The sequence below is a fragment of the Trachymyrmex cornetzi genome, unplaced genomic scaffold, assembly GCF_001594075.2.
Source record: "Trachymyrmex cornetzi isolate Tcor2-1 unplaced genomic scaffold, Tcor1.1 scaffold743, whole genome shotgun sequence".
Taxonomy (NCBI): domain Eukaryota; kingdom Metazoa; phylum Arthropoda; class Insecta; order Hymenoptera; family Formicidae; genus Trachymyrmex; species Trachymyrmex cornetzi.
The window spans coordinates 352,227-374,645 of NW_017300074.1; the positions used below are offsets into that span (position 1 = coordinate 352,227).

The 22,419-nt window shown below is 30.0% G+C and overlaps 1 protein-coding gene across 2 annotated transcripts in view; it reads left to right on the top strand.

The window, feature by feature from the left end:
- Positions 1 to 1,360: 1,360 nt before the first annotated feature.
- The window catches only part of LOC108767977 (protein croquemort), a 29,214-nt gene continuing 8,155 nt past the window's right edge, over positions 1,361 to 22,419 (top strand). Inside the window, exons 1-5 of one of the 2 annotated variants that reach the window (XM_018518136.1) lie at positions 1,361 to 1,376; positions 11,270 to 11,521; positions 14,477 to 14,637; positions 21,031 to 21,175; positions 22,144 to 22,350. In XM_018518136.1, the coding sequence (XP_018373638.1) occupies positions 11,405 to 11,521; positions 14,477 to 14,637; positions 21,031 to 21,175; positions 22,144 to 22,350 (630 nt within the window). In that variant the 5' untranslated portion in view covers positions 1,361 to 1,376; positions 11,270 to 11,404. Of the gene's footprint in view, positions 1,377 to 8,430; positions 8,609 to 11,269; positions 11,522 to 14,476; positions 14,638 to 21,030; positions 21,176 to 22,143; positions 22,351 to 22,419 lie in introns of those variants that run through there. The other variant, XM_018518135.1, reaches the window with a different exon arrangement.

Genomic DNA, 22,419 nt, shown 5'->3' on the forward strand with positions numbered 1-22,419 from the left:
ACTCGGGACGTTGTTAAAAAAATAATTTCAATATTCATTATATCTTAAATCAAGATTGCTTATAATATTTATTTTCTACAGACAACAATAATGACTGATAATTAATATAAAAAAGTATCGTCTCATTTATGTAACAATCGAAATATATACTATCGTCGAAAAGTTTCCGCACATGAAACTTAAAATTGCACAATATTCAGATTACCGTAACTCGAAAAAATCGATTTTTCAAAAAGTTCAATACTTTTAAAAAAATAGCACAGAGCTTTTACCTATAAAATAAGCTTTTTTACTATTTTTCTTACAATTTTTCTTAATTGAATTATGCGGCATTGAAGCTAAACCTGCATAATTTACAACCAATGTTGCAATTCGGTAAAATACCATCGCAAAAAATTAAAGAAGCATTTTGAAACTCGAAGTTCATACTTTAATATGCTTTTCATCGTTTTTAAATTTTTGTGACTTTTTCCAAATTTCACCATTGATTAACAATGCAGATTTAGCTTCAACGTTGCGTAATTCAGTCAAGAACAATCCAAGTCACAAAAAATTCAATTGGTTCAGCCATTTTGAATTTGCCAATTTTGAAACCGGATTCGAGATCAGTGACCCCAAAAACTCCCGAATACAAAACCACATCAAAATCAGAAAGAAGACTACAACAGCCTCAACGAAAAGAGGCTTCAAAAAAACGTAACACGGCAATTTTAAGAGAGGATTTTGAACTGGTTTACACCTGCTGATAAGTTGAAGTGACACAAATATACGTTTGTGCAACAGTTCAGAGAGTGCAAGAATGAAAAACAGACCTAATAAGTTTACTGCCATTGGCCCTTTTCGCAGATTTTGTTTCTTATTTTGCAACGCTTACGCAATTGGTTTTCGAGCCTAATTTCTTTTAACGTGTCGGGATCATTATTGTTCATGGCATCACTGTCAGTTTTGTTACGAAAATTAATTAAATTGTTCTCTTTCGAACCAATTCGGATCTGATCGTTTTTACGAAGGCAGTAAACGTTCTTTTATAGGTTACCAGGGGTCAATCAACGAGGCGAGATAAAACGCGAGGGGTTTCTCGCGTGCGCCGATAAACAGCGCGATGACTGGCATGTAAAGGGATGAAAGAGAGGTGGTAGCACTTCAAAGGCTTGCTACCTGCTGAGAGAGAGAGAGAGAGAGAGAGAGAGAGAGAGAAAGAGATCATTCTCTAGATTGTATCGGCAGTCTTGGATTCGCCGCGGCCCTCGCGTCGTCTCAACAGAGCTTCGTAAACTGCAGACGCTGCATCTGTGTGCTGCGCGATACCTATTACACTATTCTTCTACTGTCCTATCTTCTATAGACAATTGATAGACTTCAAACCGGTAGAACGTGTAAATCATTCCATATAAATTATTAATGACTTCACAATATATGTAAAATAAGATGTCAAAAAATGTTCTGAGTAGAGAGAATGAAAAGACAGCGGTAGTGACACCACGATAATCGATGGCGAAAAAAAAAACAAAGTAAGAAAGATTATGTATTATGTGCAGCTCTATAAAGCGCGCGCGCGCTAGCAGGATCAAATCAGCAAAATCAAATCGGATCTATTGGAATTTTTAGTACTGATTTTGTACTAAATTGTACCATTAATGATAATTTTGTACTGTGTGCCATTTCGAAAAAAATCGTGGCGCTGCTAGATTAATATTAAGCTGGTAGGACCAATTCAAAATAAAAAGAAAAAATGAAAAATAATATCAGAAATTAATAGGATTGAATTTGTACTATTTTGTACTACCAAAAACAATTCTATATTATGTATCATTCCCAAGAAAACAGTGACGTTGCTAATTTAATATTTAAGCTGACAGGAATTGGCTGGAGCAAAAAAATCGGGAATAGAGCAAAAAAATAGCAAAAAAATGTAGTATAGGTCGCGTTTGATTGTGCTGAGAAGTGGCTGTGCCAGCTTAATAGACGTTATAAAAATGAGCCTTGAACATGTCGCCCATTAACACATTAGACTTCGACTTCATCTCTCTGTACGATATTTGAGACGTCGAAACTAAAGAGTGAAGATCGAGCAGGGATCGTCTCTTGGCTGCAAGTGAGTCTGTGAGTGATTACTTAAAGATATTAAGGAGTTCATTGACAGCCATGGGCGTGTCGGCAGACAATAAGTAAATTTCGAGGAAAAACAAATTAATCTCTTTGATGTATATATCTCTTATGTCACTATATATGTTCTTTCAATTCTATTAGAAGATATCTCCCAGGTGTATGACATGCATTATTTTCTTTAAAAATTATGGATTCAATTAAGGCTCAATTAATAACAAATTCAAAAGAGCAAATAACATAAATTATGAGCCAAGCTTTAATACTTAAATAAATAATTAAGAATAATTATGCATCTAATTACAAACGTTTCGATCTTAATCAGATCATTTCCAATATTAAAAAAAAAATAGTCAATGTGATAATATAATAATATTATAATGTGATAAAAATTACATAACTAAACAGACTTGATATTATAATTAGTTATCCAAACAAAATAATTATTGTATGAACTTAATGTTCTATGCGCTCATATTTTGTAAAATGTTGTTAGAATGAATAATTATTCGCACTGACGTCAGTGATCAATTAAATAAAAAATAAGGATTATAGATATAAATACATATAAATACATGTGAATGATATCAATCAGTTATAAAAAAAAGTAGGTATAAAAAATGAAGTTACGATTATTCGAATTTAATATTCCATGTGATCGCAATTTTATAAAATGTTATAATTTCATAGTTAATTATTAACATTGGCTGGAACGTTGTCAGTTATGTATAAGCAAATATTCCACAAAGTGAAGTCAATGGTCAACTAAATAAAAGTTACAATAATCATTTTAATTTTGCAAACGTAAACAAAAATTTCGGTCACTGAAACTGATTCCGCAATTTCCATACATGTCGTAATGTATACAGGGTGTTCCAAAAAGGTCGGGACACCTAAATATCTCGGGAAATATAAGTTTTACAGAAAAGTGTTTCAGACAAAAGTTATATGGTTTAAAAATATCTATTTACTGATCCTATCAGTTTGACCTTGGGTTGCGTAGCCAAGGTCAGGTAGGTCAAGGTTACATTGATTTTCTGAAATGGAACACCCTATTTTTGATTCAAGAATCTAATAGCTGATGTCGAGAGCTTTCCAAAACGCTATAATGAAATATTTTTTCATGAAATACTTTTCAAGTTATAATGCTTCAAAGTTACAGTATCGCCGGCACTAGCATTACCCAAGATATGTAATACGCGTTATGTTTTTGTTTGTGCATTAACTGAAGGTCAAAATTCACGGACCACCGACCGATCTCGCCTTGACTGGCCAGTCTTCAAAATTAAATATTTTGGGTAATGCTAATGCCGGCGAGATACTGTAACTTTGAAGCATTATAACTTGAAAAGTACTTCATAAAAAAATATTTCATTATAGCGTTTTGGAAAGCTCTCGACATCAGCTATTAGATTCTTGTATAAAAAATAAAGTGTTCCATTTTAGAAAATCAATATAATCTTGACCTATCTGACTTTGGCTACGCAACCCAAGGTCAAACTGATAGGATCAGTAAATAGATATTTTTAAATCGTATAGGTAACTTTTTGTGTGTGTGTGTGTGTGTGTCTGAAACACTTTTCTGTAAAACTCATATTTCCCGAAATATTTAGGTGTCCCGACCTTTTTGGGACACCCTGTATAATATGTATATAATACGATTTCCGTTTTGGATGTTGAGGAAGCACCATCGCAATTCGCTTATTTGATCTTATTGCTGTACATATAACAACACACTGTTTGTATTTCGAGTTTTAAGGATACATTCTGGTGTAACCGCATTAAAAATAAGGCCTTTTTTGGAATTTTTTTAAGAGAAAACTATAAGACACACGGTTCTAATTTTTGACATACTTATTAATACACATATCAATACATGAAAAAAATGTTTACAGTAATATTTTCATTCCAAAATTCCAAAAAATTAGTTGAGGCGCAGCGTTGAAAAAATGAAATGACTAAACGGTAGACACGATATCTCGAGAATCAATAGCCTAAAATAAAAAAACAAAATTTTTTTTTCAAAGTTTATTTGTGTAGCTATCGCGTAAAGCAGAATTATTGAAAAATATTGATAATTCACGAGTTAACACGTGTTTTTAGAAAATGATGTGAAAAAACGCTTTTTTTTCGTTCAAAAAAGTTGGATAAAAAATTTAATTTTTAATGAAACCGATTTATTCCGCTTTACGCGATAGCTAGTCAATCTACGAATACAACGCCGCAAGAATTTTTAAAATCGGTCGGTAAGTTTTCCGAAATCGTGTCAACCATTCAAAAAAACGTTTCGAGAAAAATGCATTTAAAGTTTTTCTTAGGTTTTTTTTTAATAAAATGATAATTAAACTATTTATCGTTAATCAGCGATTTCTGGTTCATAAAGTAAGCTTTCAACTTTCTGAAACTTTTTGATTGTAAAAAAAAGAACTTTTGGCTGTAGTATTATTAATTCTTCGAATTTCTTTCTGAAATTTTGAAAACAAAAAACAAATAGACTTTTGACTGTGGAATCGTTAATTCTTTGAATTTCTTTCTGAAATTTTGACAGTGTATTCTTGAAATGTTGTATAATCGAAATATGCAATAAAAAAATTCGATTTTTTGAAAATTTTACACCAGAATGTACCTTTTGTTTTACCAATATTTTTATATTCTGTCTGATTTTACTTAACATTGGAACTAATTTTAAGACCGATTGCTTTTTGAATCTCAAATTTTTATACAACCGATATTATATTTTTTCAAATTTTGACTGATTTTATTAATACTTAGAATTGAAAATATTTTGAAGACTGTTTTATTAGCTATTTTTCACCAACATGAACTTAATATATTAACTAACATATTGCAACATGTCTATAGCGAGTTTTCTCTGTATCATCTCGCGCACAATTACAAAGATGATCTGTATTGGATACAACAGCAACATTTTTAATACCGTTGCGATAATCATAGTATGTTATTTTATTATCTTTTTGTACGTCCAGCTGAAGTTAGTACAATTAAAAAAGTTTTTATTTTCGTAGTTTGTAATTTTTAGTTATACCGTTGCTGTTTCAAATATGTTTATACTATTAATTTATTGAAAGTTTTTACACATCTAACATGACAATGACCCGACTGGAGTCGAAACGCCGGTTGTTTTATATCCATTTCTATTTATTTTTGTTTTAATTTGTTTTAGCGCTTACTATTATTAATATATTTGTTTAGCACTTACATTTTTGTGTTTTCACTTGGTTTATAGTCCTTCTTAATATATATTTAATTAAAATTCATTATATTCTAATCTAATTAAAATTATTATATGTTTCGGCTTTTTGATAATTAATTTTTTTAATTGTCCGACAAATGCACAAAGACAATTTTTGCTCATGTTCAATTAAAACTCAGTACTCAACGTCGCAAAAATCAATTGTTATGACTATATTTGATTAGAATTGATAATAGCTCTTTAAGTATGTTTTACGATTATTATGATAATACAAGGATATCGACCTGATGAGCATGTCTTCCCACATGTTAAACAGGTCTTTGTATCAAGTAATTTATTGTTGGATGACTATCTTTATCTCATGAGTTTTAATCATAGACAAGGAAGTGTCAAGAGATAAACGGTGCGTACAAACTACAAAATCGGATTACTTCCATTCGATGCACTGACGCAGTTTGACCATGCGACGATAATTTATTCACGTTTATGTAAGGTTACAACATGACAAGGCCAACAACAAGTTTGTCTCACTAATAGAGCCTTTCTTTTTATAAACTCTTCACCATGGCATGTTCAAATTTATTAGAGGCGCAGTTTTATCAGGTCAAGTACTTCATGTTCATAACGTAAAAACATTAGTTTATTTGCACATGCAAATCGTGCGTTTTGTTCTGCGAAATTTTATTCCTGATGTCCTCCATTTTTATGTACGTGCATTCTCCTTGAGACATGAATGTAACTAACACGAAATATATGGCTAATAAACACACAGTCAGCAGACAACCAAAAAGTTCAATTTAACATTATTGGCTTAATTGGTACGAATAAAGTGTAGACAAAAGTGTACAAAGAAATTCAACATGCATTCCTGGCAGTTAAATATCTGAGATTCACATACTCTAAAAATTTCCCAATTCTAAAACGAGACTATAACTGCGAGTCAAGTTAGATGTTTTTTTACACTGTAACTGAAATGTAACCACGAACTTCCTTTACATGTAAATGAAGCTCGTGGTTACGAATGAAATTAAAAGTAATGAATGATTTAATTGAAAATTAAGTTACAGTAGTATTTAAATGTAATGAACGTATACATTAAATTTATGAAATTTAATGTACTTTTAATAAAATTATATGGAAAGTACATTAAATTTCATAAATTTTTATGAAAAATACATTAAATTTTGTGTACACAAATATACTTTTTAGTTATAAATACATTAAATTTAATGTAATGTCATGAAATTAAGTTTAAATTGTGTAACTTAAAAGTTAATAAAATTTAAGAACATTTCTAACAGTGTAGTGCTAGAGTTTATATAACAAAAATACAAACTTCTATCAAACCATTTTCAATGTAAAACTATTTTTAAATGTCAATTAAACTATTAAGATTACATAAATATTGAAAGTTATTTTATATAAAAGTATTTATAAAAGTTTTATAAAAAAGTCATTACTAAAATTTGCAAAACGCGTTGAGATTTTTTTAGAATTTTTTTACATAAATTTAATTATCATTTAATTATCCAGCTTGGTTGGTAGTCTATTATGTTTCGTTTTGATTTATAATCCAATTCATCCTTTTACTTTGTCTTTTTCATAAATTTATTTATTTGCTGCATATGTATACAAAATTACCTTTTAAAAAAAAAGGTAAAAAAAAGGCGCCAAGTGTACGTGTACCTCCCATAAACCCATAAAAAACTGTTACATAAATTAAAAAAAAACCATTACATAAATAATATAATTCAAGTGGTAATATTGTTTTAATTTTTGTATTATAAATTACCCCTCAGTAGTACGTATACATGTATTTAAAAAAAATGAAATAAAATCTTTAAATTGCGCCAATTGTAAAAAGAATATATATTTTCTTATAACATATAACATATACTATTGTAAATTGCGAAAAGAACATATATTTTATTGCAACATATAACATTTAATTAATGAGAAAAAATGATACGTATCTTTATCTTTCTATTCAAGAGTCTTTTATATATATTTGCAATGGAATACAACATTTAATCTCAAAAAATTAAATTTATTTGCTGTATATATACTATATTGTGTTGTACTTTAATAATATACAATATATTTTTGTATAATTTACAAATGTTATAGTGTATGAAAACAAAAATATAAATTTGTAAAATTATCTGTTTATAAAAATTATATTTTTTCTAATATAATAATTAAAAAAATTTTTTCTCAAAAAATAAAATCACAATTATTATATTAATAAAGTGAATAATTATATATGTAAATGATTATTTATTCGTAAATTTTGTATTACATAAATAAATATTAAATGAGTCTATTTGTATTATATGAATCATTAATATTAAATATTAATGGCTATTATATATTACGCAAATAGAGACAAAGTATATGTCGTTACTCATGATTTCCTACAATATTATAAAACAGTTTAAATATTAGTTCTTTTTACAAATATTATTTTTACGAATAATAACTACTTCACGATAAGTTATGAAGATAAAGAGTTTGCAGAGCAGACGTAACTCAGTCACGACAAAAGAATTTAACCTATTCTGATTGTCACCGTTGGCCCACTGATCTTCTCATTCATACCGTTTAATATTTTGGCTGCAAAGAAAAATATTACGTTATATGTCTCTAATTAGGAAATTGTTTAAACAAAAATTTTATACAAAAATTGTAATTTTTTGCTCTGTAGGACACCTTAAGCCTTAACGTTAACAATGAGTTTGTAATCTAGTTATAACATGTATACAAGACGCATGTGTTATTAAAACAAATGAACATGTAAATATAACATATATTGATAATCCATGTGGCCTGAATGCTAAGTAACATATAATTGGCACGCTAAAGCACGCGTGAAGTCGACAGAAGGTCAAAGTCTTCCCACGTGGTCACGTTTAATCCGCACAGCGGCCAATTTGTTGGGTTGGTAGCAACGAGGGGGACTATCTGAAAGGGAACAAGGCGCGGTCGCCAGGGCGCAAGGGACAGAGATGGTCGGAGGAAAATCCTCCCTAAGTGGAGGGGATAACAGATGTATCTTACTGCCTATAGTGCCCTGTTGATTCACAGTGCTCGCCAGTAATAAACGCGTCGTACAGAGACGTGGATTGCAGGAACGCGTACGCGGAGTTCAGTTTCTAAAAGAGTTATTAATTTGTTATTTTTTTCCTCTTGTATCTAGAATAGATTAGTTCTTTATGTGCTTCAATATCAACATTGTGAGAAGTTTATGACTTCTGCAGCTTACTGAATAACAAGTTTTTGTATTAAGAGGTAAGTCATAAAGGAAAACTGTCGGATCGTTTTTATTTGAATATCAAAGTACACAGAAATCAAGAAATGGAGTATAATGTAATTATAAAAGATGTTTCGATAAGAACTGCATTTCGATAAACATTGCATGCAAATAATATCATGCAATTGTATGTTTTGTTTACGTAGCGTAATGTACTGACACTCTATAGAAAAGATAATTTAAGTGAGACATAAATGCGCGATGAGAAATATAGTCTGAAATTATAATTCGCATTTTACATTAAAGATTCCGTGAAAATTTATTTATCAAGGTTACAGATAATTATATATTAAGTGCATTGTTTTGAATTTTGCTTATCGTTAGATCTGAATAATATTAAGTTCTTTAGCATATAATTTCTAATTGCTTTAACTGATATATTTCTAAAAAGTTTGATCTCAATTATTTTTTTACTTTAAAATGTCTTATAATTAAATGCAAAATCGCGAACATTAAAAACATTAATATTAATTTCATGCTGATTATTTATTGACGTTCGTTTGTGATGAAAGACTATTAGAAAAAATGCTTGCACTTATTGTTAAATCGAAGTACTACTTAATAGCGTACAACAAAATCTAATAATTGATCTTGAATATAAATAAAACGTATTTAAATAATAGCAATTATTTTTTGCTAGTTAAGAAATAAATTGTAACTGTAGTTCTGTCACGAGGTAAAAATATCTTGATCGTGTGTGTTTGTGTGTGTAGAACAAGATTTAAGAGGTGTTAATTCGCAGTATAATGAATATTTACATGTTATACCTACATTTTACTATTAGTTGTAAATGCTATCGGGAAACTAATTTACATTTCTTGGCATAAATCATCATTCAAAACTAATAATAAAGTGGAGATATAATATACATTTATTAGTGTGAATTAATATTTCTTAAATCTTTCTCTACGATTAAGATGTGTTACTTATGCCCATTTCTACCAATGCAGTTTAATTTTAATCTCGGTTCAACTAATTCTTCATCTTTTTCTAATTTTAAGAATAAGAAAAAGATGAAGAGTAAGTTGAACCGAGATTAAAGTTAATCCACATTGGTAGAAACGGGCATTAATGGCATAATTATAATTCATTTTATTCTAATTGTGCTCTTAGAATTATAATTTTAAATCATTCATGAAAACTGCGCTTTATATTGGGAACGTTAACATTATTGCATAAGCAAGATGTATTGACGCAATAAAAGATGAACCTTAGATAACCTTGCATGATCAGTACATGCGATATTAAAAAAATAATACAACACTACGTTAAGTGCAAGCGTGGTTTTTCCTAATTTTATAATATAAATAATTTGTAATATAAAGCGCATAGTTTAATCCAACGATTTAACCAAACAAAAAATATCAATTAGTAATTTTTCATCCAGTATACTTTTTAAATGTTGCTTAATATTTTTATTGTAAAGTTAGTTTACATAATAAATAATAGAAATAATTTACCAATGTGCAACATATGTACGTATTTTTATATATTTTTGAAATTTGTAATGAAAATAAAATATTTGTATATGCGTAGGCAATAATTACATTTTTGTTGTTCATTAAAAAACATATGTCTAATTTGCATTTAAATTGATGAAACAAATATTTTTTTCTATATCGCGTGATTTAGCATTAATCACCCATAATCTCCTTGTACTTATTCAATCTGTCTGCAAATTTCAATTTATTTCAATTTATGCAATTATTGTTAATTAGAAGTGCCCAATGATTACGTAAAAACTGTCCTGTTATGTAAAAGGATTAATAAAAACGAAGAGTAAATCATATTCAATACCCTGTGGACTCACTAACGATAAACAAGTAATATATAACATACAATGAGGAATCAAAGTTCTATAAAAAGCACTTCATATATTCTTTTGATACTTTTACACTGACTAGTCAAATATTTCTTTCTTTTCTAGAAATGCAAATCTTTTTGTTCTCTCTTTTTCTTTATCAATTTATTTTAAAATATATATTTATATATATTTTATATATCTATTATATATATATGATTATATATAATATTTATATATTTTTTATTATATGTATATTATATATATTTTAATATAAAAAGAAAGGTGTATACATATAAAAAGAATAATTTTTCCGCGAAATAACAGATTATAAAACGCAGATCAACTATTTCTTTTTAATTTGATGTCGCCAATAATTTATTTGACGTTACTTTGTCCCTACATTTTTTGCTCCGATCTCTAAAGTCAGTACTCACACAATCGGTTCTTATTTTAAAATCATTTTAATAATGTCTTAAGATATTCATAAAGCTCTTTGATTGGTTTATGATATCTTAAGATTTTCTTGAGACAATCTTACTCTTAAGATTGTCTACCTACTTGAGATTGTCTACAGTCATAAATATAAGAATCGACTATGAACATCGGCCTATAAGTTCTTAGAATGCTCACAAATATCTCGCATTCAATACGTGTGAATTCACGTGTCTATGCGTGTCGATGTCTACGCATTCCTAGTCGACTCGGAAACTCCATTGGCTTAAAGAAACGTACCACGCACACGCAATAGCAATGCACATGTACATGATTATATACACGTGCGATTACGACGTAAACTCGTCGCTGACTAGTAGATTAGATACGTTTTATCTTACAGACTCTAAAGCACCAACGGCTAACTCGAGACGCGGAGGAGTGAGACAAGTGATTAACAAAAAGGCCGAACGCTAGAGTTCAGGGTGCACATGCTGAAGAGACGAGGATCGGTGCATGTGGAGATACACGCGTCACTATGAGGCCGTGGATGAACAAATCGCTTAGCTTTGGAATCCTAGGGCTATTTCTGATAGCCCTTGGCATTTCCTTCTGTTTCTTGTGGCCGACAGTTTTTCATCAAATTCTTCAAAAAGTGAGTGTAGACGATGACTAATTACTTTCATCTGTGTTCATCTGTGACAACACATTCTCATATTTTTTCTTATTTTGTAAACTAATTTGTAACATATAAGATTTGTGTAACATCAAACAAGATTCATAATGTGGCATCTACAATGAGATTTTAAAACATAAAATTTAATCTTTAAGATTAAGCCGCAAGAAATTGATCAATCACGGTCAAATATGAGGAGAATAATTGACTATGATTGGTCAATTTCTTACGATTTAAGGCTTACGCTTAAGTTTTACGCCTTGAAATCTCATTGTAGAAGTCGTTTAACGCATTCTCGCTTTCTCGTTCGTGCCACATTTAATCGACGTGTTTACTTTCGAGATTTATTTCAACTCCTTTTTTTTTATAAAAATAAGTAATTTTTTTTTATAAGTTGGATTTGAAACGGATTTCTACGATAATTTATATATAAAATATTCTTCTTCTTTCTTATGTTAGGCCTTCGGCCTAGGTTACACCTCTCTCATATACTTGTGGTGCATATATATTACAAAATATTTAGAATTAATAATCTAATCTCGCTTATCTCAGTAATACGATACGTAATCTGTCTGTCCATATTATCACCAAATCATTTAAGAAGGAAAATGTTTAAAAAAAACAATCGTTGAAGTCGTGATTCAAACAAGATTCAAATAATACTTATAAATTATAGATAAAAAGTTCAATCTGATGATTTAAACTATAATATTAATAAGACTCTTACGAATATTAATTCAATAATAGTGAAATAACAGGTTATTCGAACCGCATTGTATTATTTGTGAAACTTTTTCGATATAATGAATATTTATTAATATTTATTAGTACAATGCGGTTCGAATAACCTGTTAATTCACTATTATTAAATTAATCTGATGATTTTTTAACATAAATTATGCTTATATGTATATAAAAGTTTTATAACATGTGATTTTTTTGCTCAAATATATAAATACAAATGAATAGGAAGATACTAAATCTACATACTAGAAGATACTAGAAGATAATAGATCAAACACGAAAAAATAAGATGATAAAGTTTATTAAAACATTAATCTATATCATAAAAGGTGTAAAGGTTTTTTACATTAATTAATAAATGGAACATTTCGACCTTACTTAGGCCCAGTTCCACAACTCACGGTTAACTCTTAACCGAAGTTCAATTTATCTCTCATCTCTTTCCAATTCGAGAATTGGAAAGAGACAATGAATAAGTTGAACCTCGGTTAAGAGTTAACCGTGAGTTGTGGAACTGGGCCTTAGTCATCCTCAGCCATTACAATAATAAGAGTAGTTGTAGATTAAAACGTAATTAACAAATTATTAAAAATAACATTAAAAAATAAAGTTAAAAAAATCATTGGATTTTTATTTTCAAGTATTGCCCAAATCGTGTCAAAATTTATGAATTATGACTTCATAACCGATTGCTTTTCGAACTATTTTTCTTCTTAACTTTGATTCTGCGATAATATGAACAGGCAGATATATTATAAATTTATGAATTACAGCATTATTATTCTAATTCAATTTTCTATGAATTAAAATATTTGAAGGCTTCTTTTTGGAATGACAAGTAATCTTAGAGCTCTCTAAGATTACTTGTCATTCCAAAAAGAAGCCTTCAAATATTTTAATTGCATATAATAACGATTGACTATAAAAAAAAAATCTTATCCATAAGTATAAGAAATAAGATATCATCATCCATAAATTAGTTTGTTCGTTTTTATTTTATATCATTGCAAGTTAATGCCTGGCTTTCTATGCCTTCTTTATCATTTCGTTTTGTCCAATATATTAAATTTGTTATCTAAAGTAAATGTATTTACAGTAAATTACATATAAAGAATTACTCCTAAAATCTAACTTCGACCGTAATTGGCGCTTCCTCTTAATTGATTTTAATTAAAATCTTTATTTTTAGCAAAACGACAATCCTGAAACTTGTTGATTTTTAAACTGGTCATTAATTACACTTATCGAGCTTTTCCCAGAAAGGAATAACACGTACGATGCGTGTTTTTCATCCATAATAGCAGAAAATAAGCCACATTTATGTATTAAATACGCAAACATCATGCCGCGTGAGTGTCGTTTGCGATAAATAAAATCACTCGTTGAACTGATCCATATACTATGCGTTTAGAGACTGGACGCTTGCCTCGGCGCTACTACCGACCCGATTGGAAAAGTGGCCGATTGTCCCATTAATTGGTATTTCTCTGTGTCGCGGCACATCGCAACGGTCCCATTTCACGCCACTGGCATTATCGCGTGCGAATAATATTAGTATTGATAAAAGTAGAGACACACATTCGTATCACATGTCTGCTTTTGTTTTCCCTTCTAAACCGTTCATACAACACGACGTGAAGATTAATTACTAACAGCTGCGCGATTACATTCTTATTCAAGAAATGGTTGCTAGCGAATCCGATATTTATCACATTTCATATTATAATTTACATTTGATTAGTAAGTGACTAATTTCGAATACAAAATTATTTTTGACTATTATGATTGTGCCGATGTTACAATCGCGAGTTTTTCCTGTCAATTATGAGAATAAATTGGGTTGTAAATAGTAGGTGCATTACTAATGTTGCAATATGTGACCAATTTAGTGTTTTCAGTGATTTTTACTACTGTTCATACATAATAATACGTAGTACAAATTAGTCTTTTTGCGTTGTTGTGATCGCGTAGCTAGCTGCAGTATAAATTAACAACTATTGCGTGTGTTCATTAACTGTAAAACGCGATCTGAATAGTTATTTAAGTGCCACTTTATAAGGAAATTATTTGCATTGTCAACATTGCACTTGAGTGCAATCAGCGAACGTCATCAGACTGTAAAGTGATAAAAATTGCTATTATCGGCTAATCATTTTTTTACTTCTGCTAAATATTTTTTTATATCTCTAGGAATTGGCTCTCTCGCCGACTTCCAAAAGCTTTGAGATGTGGAAGGACACCAGCAACCTCCCGCCTTTATTTATGAAAATATATCTCTTTAACTGGACCAATCCGGAGGAATTGAACATAAAAAAACCGCATTTCAATCAAGTTGGACCTTATTATTTCAGGTAAGTGACTTTGATTGAAACGAACAATTTTCATTATTAAGATTTACGAAATCGTGGCATAGAAAAGAACATACAATATAAGAACGTATAATATATTCCCTTATGTATCAACGAGAAGACAAGATTAATTCCTTCAGTAAGACTCACTATTAACTTTTACTTGTGTGTGTTAATTTTCATTCAGAAAAATGTCAATATATTTCAATAATATTTATGAATGTAACAAGAGAGACGAGAGAGAGGAATACTAACCACGGAAATAGAAAGTTTCGAAGTCATGAGATCGAAGCACATAAGCCACTGCAGATAAGATAAAATTATAATTACAATAGTTATTGTTTGTGTCAACGCGTCTTGATTATATTAATTTTCATTATAAACAGAATATTTCAAAATTAATGCTTTAAAAATTGTGTATATTCTAGCTTAACACGTTAAGCGCCGAACCTACTTCTTTTAACTCTTTATTTGCGCATTTAATTATTTATACTCAATCATGGCATAATTTTTTATACTCATTGTCAGTCATGGCTTAACATGTAAAAATTTTTTATCGTCACTGGTAACTTACGCGGTCTGACCAAAAAGTAGGTATATTGTCAGTCACCAATGACTGATATGGTGCTTAACATGTCAAAATTGAAACAAACGGCTGTTAAACAAATGGCTGACTTTTCAACAAAACTGATTAATCTTAAGACGAAATAAACATTTTTTGCAATATTTATTATAAAAATTAATTATAAATTAAAATTAGACCAATGAGAATAAATCAAGTAATAGACATAATATCTCATATTTTCGATCAAAGCAAATCTTAGTGTTCAATAAGATTAAATGGAAATTTTTACAAATATATTATTTCGGTTTTATAAACTGTGCGCCAATATGGTTTGTCAGATTTGAAATACAGTTGCAAACCGAAGCTATAAATAAAATATCATAAATTAAATAAATTAATCGTCCCTGTGAATGATAATGCTAATAAACTGCTTAAAAACTAGGTAAAAAAGTACCAATACTTCTATATCAAGTTTGAACTATTTTCAGAGACAACAACAGGTATATATTAGAGTTTTTTATTATAAAGTACCTACATTAAGTGGGTTTTGTGTTATAAGATTGACATTTTAATTTTAATATATTTTTATTATAGGATTTCTATTGTAATTTTGTTACAATAGTTGTAATTTTGTTTCTTCTTTTTCAAGTTTTTCTTAGGTTAAGAAAACATGTCAATAATTTCATTTTCTGTTAAAACTGAAATTATAAAAACGGAACATTTTTATTTTTGTGTTATAAGATTGACATTTTAATTTTAATATATTTTTATTATATTTCTATTGTCTAACCTCAATATGTTAACTTTAACGCTTAATATCTCGGTTCGCAGGGCCGACTCAACGTTTTTTCTTACAGATTCTTTCGTTTCGTACAAAAACGCGTCGAATAAGCCTAATTTAATCGAAATTGGAGATGAAAGTCGCATTCTGAATAATTACCAGTCTCTCTGCGTAACGATCACTACTAATGCTGATTCTACAATGAGTCGATAATCGGAAGTAATCGGTGACGTCTCGTACAGTTAGCTATTGGTCAACTGATAAGACTTAGGATTATCGACTTGTTATAAAATCAACATTAACGATAACAGAACAACCATGGCACTTTTTACCCCAACAAGCAAGCAAACTTTGCGGCATTGTTATTAAAAAATTATAATAGAAATAACTATTTTAATAATCACACTATTAAAACAATAAAATAAGATTAATAAATACATTCACTAAATCTGAATCAGTGGATAGTTACACTGAGAAAAATGTCCGTTCAGAAAGTAGCAAACGAATATTTCCGATTGATTTTGATCGGATTTATAAGACTATATCCGATCAAATTTTAGGACTATCCGATCAAATTTATCGGATTTATAGGACTATTCGATAAATTTAATCGGATAGTCTTATAAATCCGATCAAAATCAATCGGAAATATCCGTTTGTTACTTTTCGAACGGATAAAACGTTCGAAATTTTTCTCAGTGTACTAATTACCCAGGGACATACTTTGCACTGATAATCAGTGAAGTTCAACTAAAACAGGAAGAATGTTTTAGCATAATATAACTTAAATATTGATATTTGCACGTTAATTTCAATCTTCCAATTCATTGAATTTAAGCACTAAAACAAAGTTAGTTAGATCACATAATAAAGATTAGCTAGATTAGGGATCTCACATTTAGTTTACTGATTACCAGTGGTATACTTGGCATATCAGTGATTATCCACTGATTCAGATTTAGAGAGCACTTATTTAATCTATCTAGTTGCAAAAATAATCCCTTCAGACCAAAATAACTGCGACGCTAATATCTTACTTTTGACTCTCAAATGCAAGGACATGTTCGTGCAAGCTTCCTAATAATTACCAGAAAGCAACGAACTTTGTGGCATGAGATTTCCACTCTTAGTTGACGAAATGTATGGCGGAATTTTCTAATGAATACATTATTACCGGGATACAAAAGGTAGACTTTTTTCCCCGGGGACCTTTCTAGGGTAGACTTCTCAGTCTACCCTACTAAATAATTCATTGCAAAAAATATTATCTTAGCTAGGCTGACATAAATATTTCTTATTAGCACCACTAATTTAAAAAAGACAATCAATCAACGAAATTTATGATAATAATTTTAGCTTCAATTCAATTGAATTCAACTTCAATTTGCGAAAACGATTTAAGTTCAACAAACCGTATCGGTACGTAGTTTATCAGATTAAAATAATATATTTGCAGAAATTTACATTTGGCATTAAGCACTAAGATCCGCTTTGATCGACAACAGAATTATTTCTATTAATTAGTAAATCATAATTTTAAAAAAATGTATATAATAAGAATGTTATTAACTTTGACATTACAAAATTATAAATTGCAATCACTGTTTTTATTTAAATCGGTAGTCGCATAATAAACAATAATTTTTATGCGACTACCGATTTTCTTATTATATACGTATTTTAATTATAATTTACTAATTAATAGAAATAATCTTATTGTTAATCAAAACGGATCTTAGTGCTTAAATACTAAATGTAAATTTCTGCAAATATATTATTTTAATTTAGATTACAATTACGATATTCTATTTATGAGCAAAATTAATATGATTAACACATATTGACACAATATTACATATTTTATGATAAATAAGTTACATTTAATAAACAAACGTCTTAATTATCATAATTAGCACATTAATTATCTCTGACGTTGTGCTTCGTAATTTCGACAATTGTCGCCTTACTTCCATCGTTGCGCTGGACCTCACAAAGGCTTTCGATACCGTCAATCATGACCTACTTCTAGTCAAACTCAAGTTATGCGGTCTTTCTCATCTTGTTCTCTCGCTGATCTGCTCGTTCCTTACAAATCAGTAAATCCTCGTATATAATCCTTTTTCTCCTTTCACCCATTCGATGTTTTAGCAACCTGTTCTGTTTTGAATAGACTTAAAATTTATTGTCGAATTGTCCATTAATAATACCTTGCATCTAAATTCTTCTAAATCATCGTTGTAGATTGTCGGTTTCTCAGCATTTTTCAATCCCGTATTCAATCTCGTAATCTTTTGACACTTTTCTTAATTTTATTCCATCTTCTCGCTCCTCCTCTATTAAGATTCTTGATGTCCATGTTGACTCTTCATGGTCATTCGAGTCACACGTGGCAACTTATTATACATCCGTAAATAGGATCATATATCTGCGTATTACCAGAGATCTGGCTGGCTTAAGATTTGGTAACATTTTATTCTCCACCTGTGCTGTCTTATATTTTTTCTCCTTCGCTCCAATACTCCTCTATATCTACGACGTCTCCTTCAGTTGAACTTTGAACATCATTCCTCTTTTAACTCTCTTGTCACCAGATACCAAGATTATTTATCTTTCCCCATATATCGGTCCACTAAGTTCCGTGCTGCTTTATCCTACACCTCTGTCAAATATTTTATTTCCCTTCCTGATTCAATAAAAACCTCTCTCTCTCTGTCATCCTTTCGTTCCGCTGCCTCGCGTTTCATGTTTATGTCAACTATAGTCTATTGTATATTTTATTAACATGTAGTCTTTTTTATACAGCTTTGCAATAAACTAAATTAAATTAAATTAAATTAAATTAAATTAGTACTATAAGAAAAGATCTAAATCTAAAATATTTAGATAAAAGAAAAGTCATATGAAGAAATCTGATACACTTCATATGCAAAATGTAATAAATGTCAGGTTATTCTAATCAGACTATGAAATTACAATACGATAACGAATCTAATGATGACAATGAAGGAGAAATAGTTAACCTCATTGTATTGATGTCTTAATGTATAAAAAAAATACCAATCACGCGCGACGCGTAGGCGAGTCTAGATGAATTAATTGACTAATTAATTACTTTCGTCTCGACCGTAATAACATGTGTTTTGCGATTCTTCAACCAGTACCATATAGATGCATTCCCTTACTCATGTCCTTCATTCGACTAGTTTACCTCAAAATACTTTTGCGTTAAAACCGGTAAACGTGTAGAACACCTGTAAAAACGATTCGAGATACAAGTATCATTACACATTTCGCAATTTGCGTTTTCCAAGAACACCTCACGCGACTTTTAAGAGTGCGTTCACACCTTGACGGAAAAGCAGAAAGCGGGAAAACAGCAGCCAATCAGAACTCGTGCTGCTAATCGACAATTTCGGCTTTTTGTACTATTTACTACCAACGCGAGTTTTGATTGGCCACTACTTTTCCGCTTTCTGCTTTTTCATCAAGGTGTGAACGCGCCTTAATACGCGAAAACATGAAGAGCGTAAAAGTTGCAATCATAAATTGGATTGAAATCCCGTGTAACTGAAACTCTTAAGTTTCTTTAAATTTCGACACTCTGTTATTAAATATAATTGTCATCATTGACGAAATTTGAAGAAATTTAGAATTTCCGTTACACGGTTGAATTTCGATCAAGTTTGTAATTGCAACTTTCCTAAATTAATAGAATTATGATTAACGAAATATAAAACCATGTATATAATTATTTGGAGCAATGGTCAATTCAGATAACCGATTAAACTAATTTTATTATCATATTACCACCTAAAATAAAATTCTCCCCTTCCAAATTCTTCTTCTACAATCCTGCTTCCGTTCCTAATTTTGTGTTGGTAATATAAAGATTGCGGCTTTGACGATAAGAGAGCATTAGGTATGGTCATTATCATTACATACGTACGTCCTGTATGGTTGCGGGGCAATTGGCCCCGTTAATATTAATAAGCAATATATATAGGTCAAATGTCTGAGTTGCGATTGAATAATCAACCTCAGAATTAGCAGCAACCAATAAATTATGTATCAATTAAAATGAGGCAGAAAATGTATATATTGTTTAATTTGCATATAAATAAAACTACTGTACTATAAAAAATGCAGTGTTTAAAATGGTTACATATAAAATATATTTCCCAAAACAAATGTTTAATAATAAGAGATGTTTCAGTTTTAAACGTTTTCCATATTTTAAATCTAAACATCATAGAATTTTAATTTATTTAAAATGTTAAAAAATATTTATTTTTTCTTAAACGAAAAAAACGATTTTATTGTGACAGTTGAACGTCTACTTCTTTTGCATATCAAAGAATAAAATATCTTATCGATATTAAATGTTTACGAAGGAGAAACATTTTGAAATACAAGACGTGCTTGCTAAAAAGTGTTTTGATATATCAAAACACGAGAGATGAGACGTCGAACTGAAAGATTTTCTTTTTAAGAAAATTTGACCTGTATATGTGGCCAGCAGAACAGGCAAATTTAATAAAATTAAATTAATTAGTTTTTATAAAATTTAAACATTATCTAAAATAAAAGAGCTTTTAGCGTTTTCATCTAAACGCAAGAAACATTTAAGAATCAAATATTATTCAAAGTAAAACAGCTTTTAGCGTTTTCAATTTAAAACATTTTTTAAAACTCTTAAACGACTTTATGTGTTTTAAAATAGTATACTTCAAAAAATTAAATACTTTTATGTACCTTTGAATAAGACACTTCTCAAAACTAAACACTTTTTAGCATTTGTGTGCTCGTTTAAAACTAAAACATTTTTAAGTATTTGAAAATGGAAATAAGAAATACAATATTTTAGTATCTTAAAATTAAACATCTTCTTTTACGAAAAATGTGAACGTTTATATTCAGTGCGTGTTTCATTAATGTTATCCGCTTCTAATTCATAAATTTAAAAATAATGCTTAACAACTAAAAAGAATCTTTTGATTGTACAAAATCGAGAAAGAATGGAAGAAATCGTTAATACAATTATGAAATGCAGGGAAATAAGGCAAAAGGACGGTATCCAATTTAATCATGAGAACAAAACTGTCAGCTATTTTCAACGACGAATATGGTACTACGATGCGGAGCGGAGCAATGGAAGTATTAACGACATCATTACTAATTTGGACCCTGTCACTGTGGTAAGTTACTTTATTACATCTTCCCAAGTGGAAAAGTTGGACATATGCCGGATTTTACAAATGACGCGATACCGCGTTAGTTGTAAATAGTAAGTAACATCAGTACTGCTGGTCAGTACGGCACCAATCATCGGTATAATACTGGCTTATTACTGGCACAGTACTGACTCTTCAGTACTGGTTATCAACCGAGTAAGGAGTTACGCCGAGGATTGGTACGGTACTGGCTTAGTACTGGCACAGTACAGACTCTCGAGTATTGGCTATCAATAGAGTAAGAATTTATTCCGAGGGTTGGGACAGTACTGGCTTAGTACTAGCACAGTACTGTCTACAATACTGTCTTAATACTGGTTGCTAATACCCAGCCAAGTTACCTTTCGGTATAATGCCAGAACTCATCGTTATTAATCCAGTAATATGCCAATACCGAGCCAGTACCAAATCCTTAACGCAGTATTGGCGCGATATCGCGTCAGTTGTAAATTTCCACTTGGGTTTTATTACGTGCTTAGTGTTGCAACAATAAATTGAATTCACAATATCAATTGTAACAATATAAGCAAAAAAATCGTATGAGAAACAATTACATAACAATACAACCGTATATAGGAAGATATATCTGGATTTCCCGGTTTTTTAATTCTATATTATAGCACGAATTTTTTTCATGACTATAAAAAAATTTATGTAACATCAACAAATATAAATCTAGAAGTAGCTCCTATAATCTCTATCTGGAAACAACTTGCAAAAGCATATTACGTTATATCACAAGATGTATACATCACTTTGCGATAAAAATTAATTAAATCAACAAGATATTGATATATCAGCATGTGACTTCAAAATCACACCGGATTATAGAAGGTTAAATTCCGTCCTGATATGAAAATAAAAAATAGTCAATTTAGGAAGAATCAGAGATATTAAATACTATAAATATATACTTATTCTCTTTTTTACAGTCAGCAGCGCACAAAGTTAGATATTGGGAAATCGATTGGCAGAAGTCGCTGTCTTTTCTCTTAAGTAGCACTAATCGACGATACTACACTAGTAAAACAGTGGATGAATTGCTGTTTACAGGCTATCCTGATACTCTGTTCACTATGAGCAAAATAATGCCATTAGACGATGTTCCGACGTTTGATCGTTTCGGCTGGTTCTACACGGTACGTTTACTAATAAGACAGACTATTTCTGACAAGCTCTTCTTAATGTTTCATTTAGTCAGCGAGAAC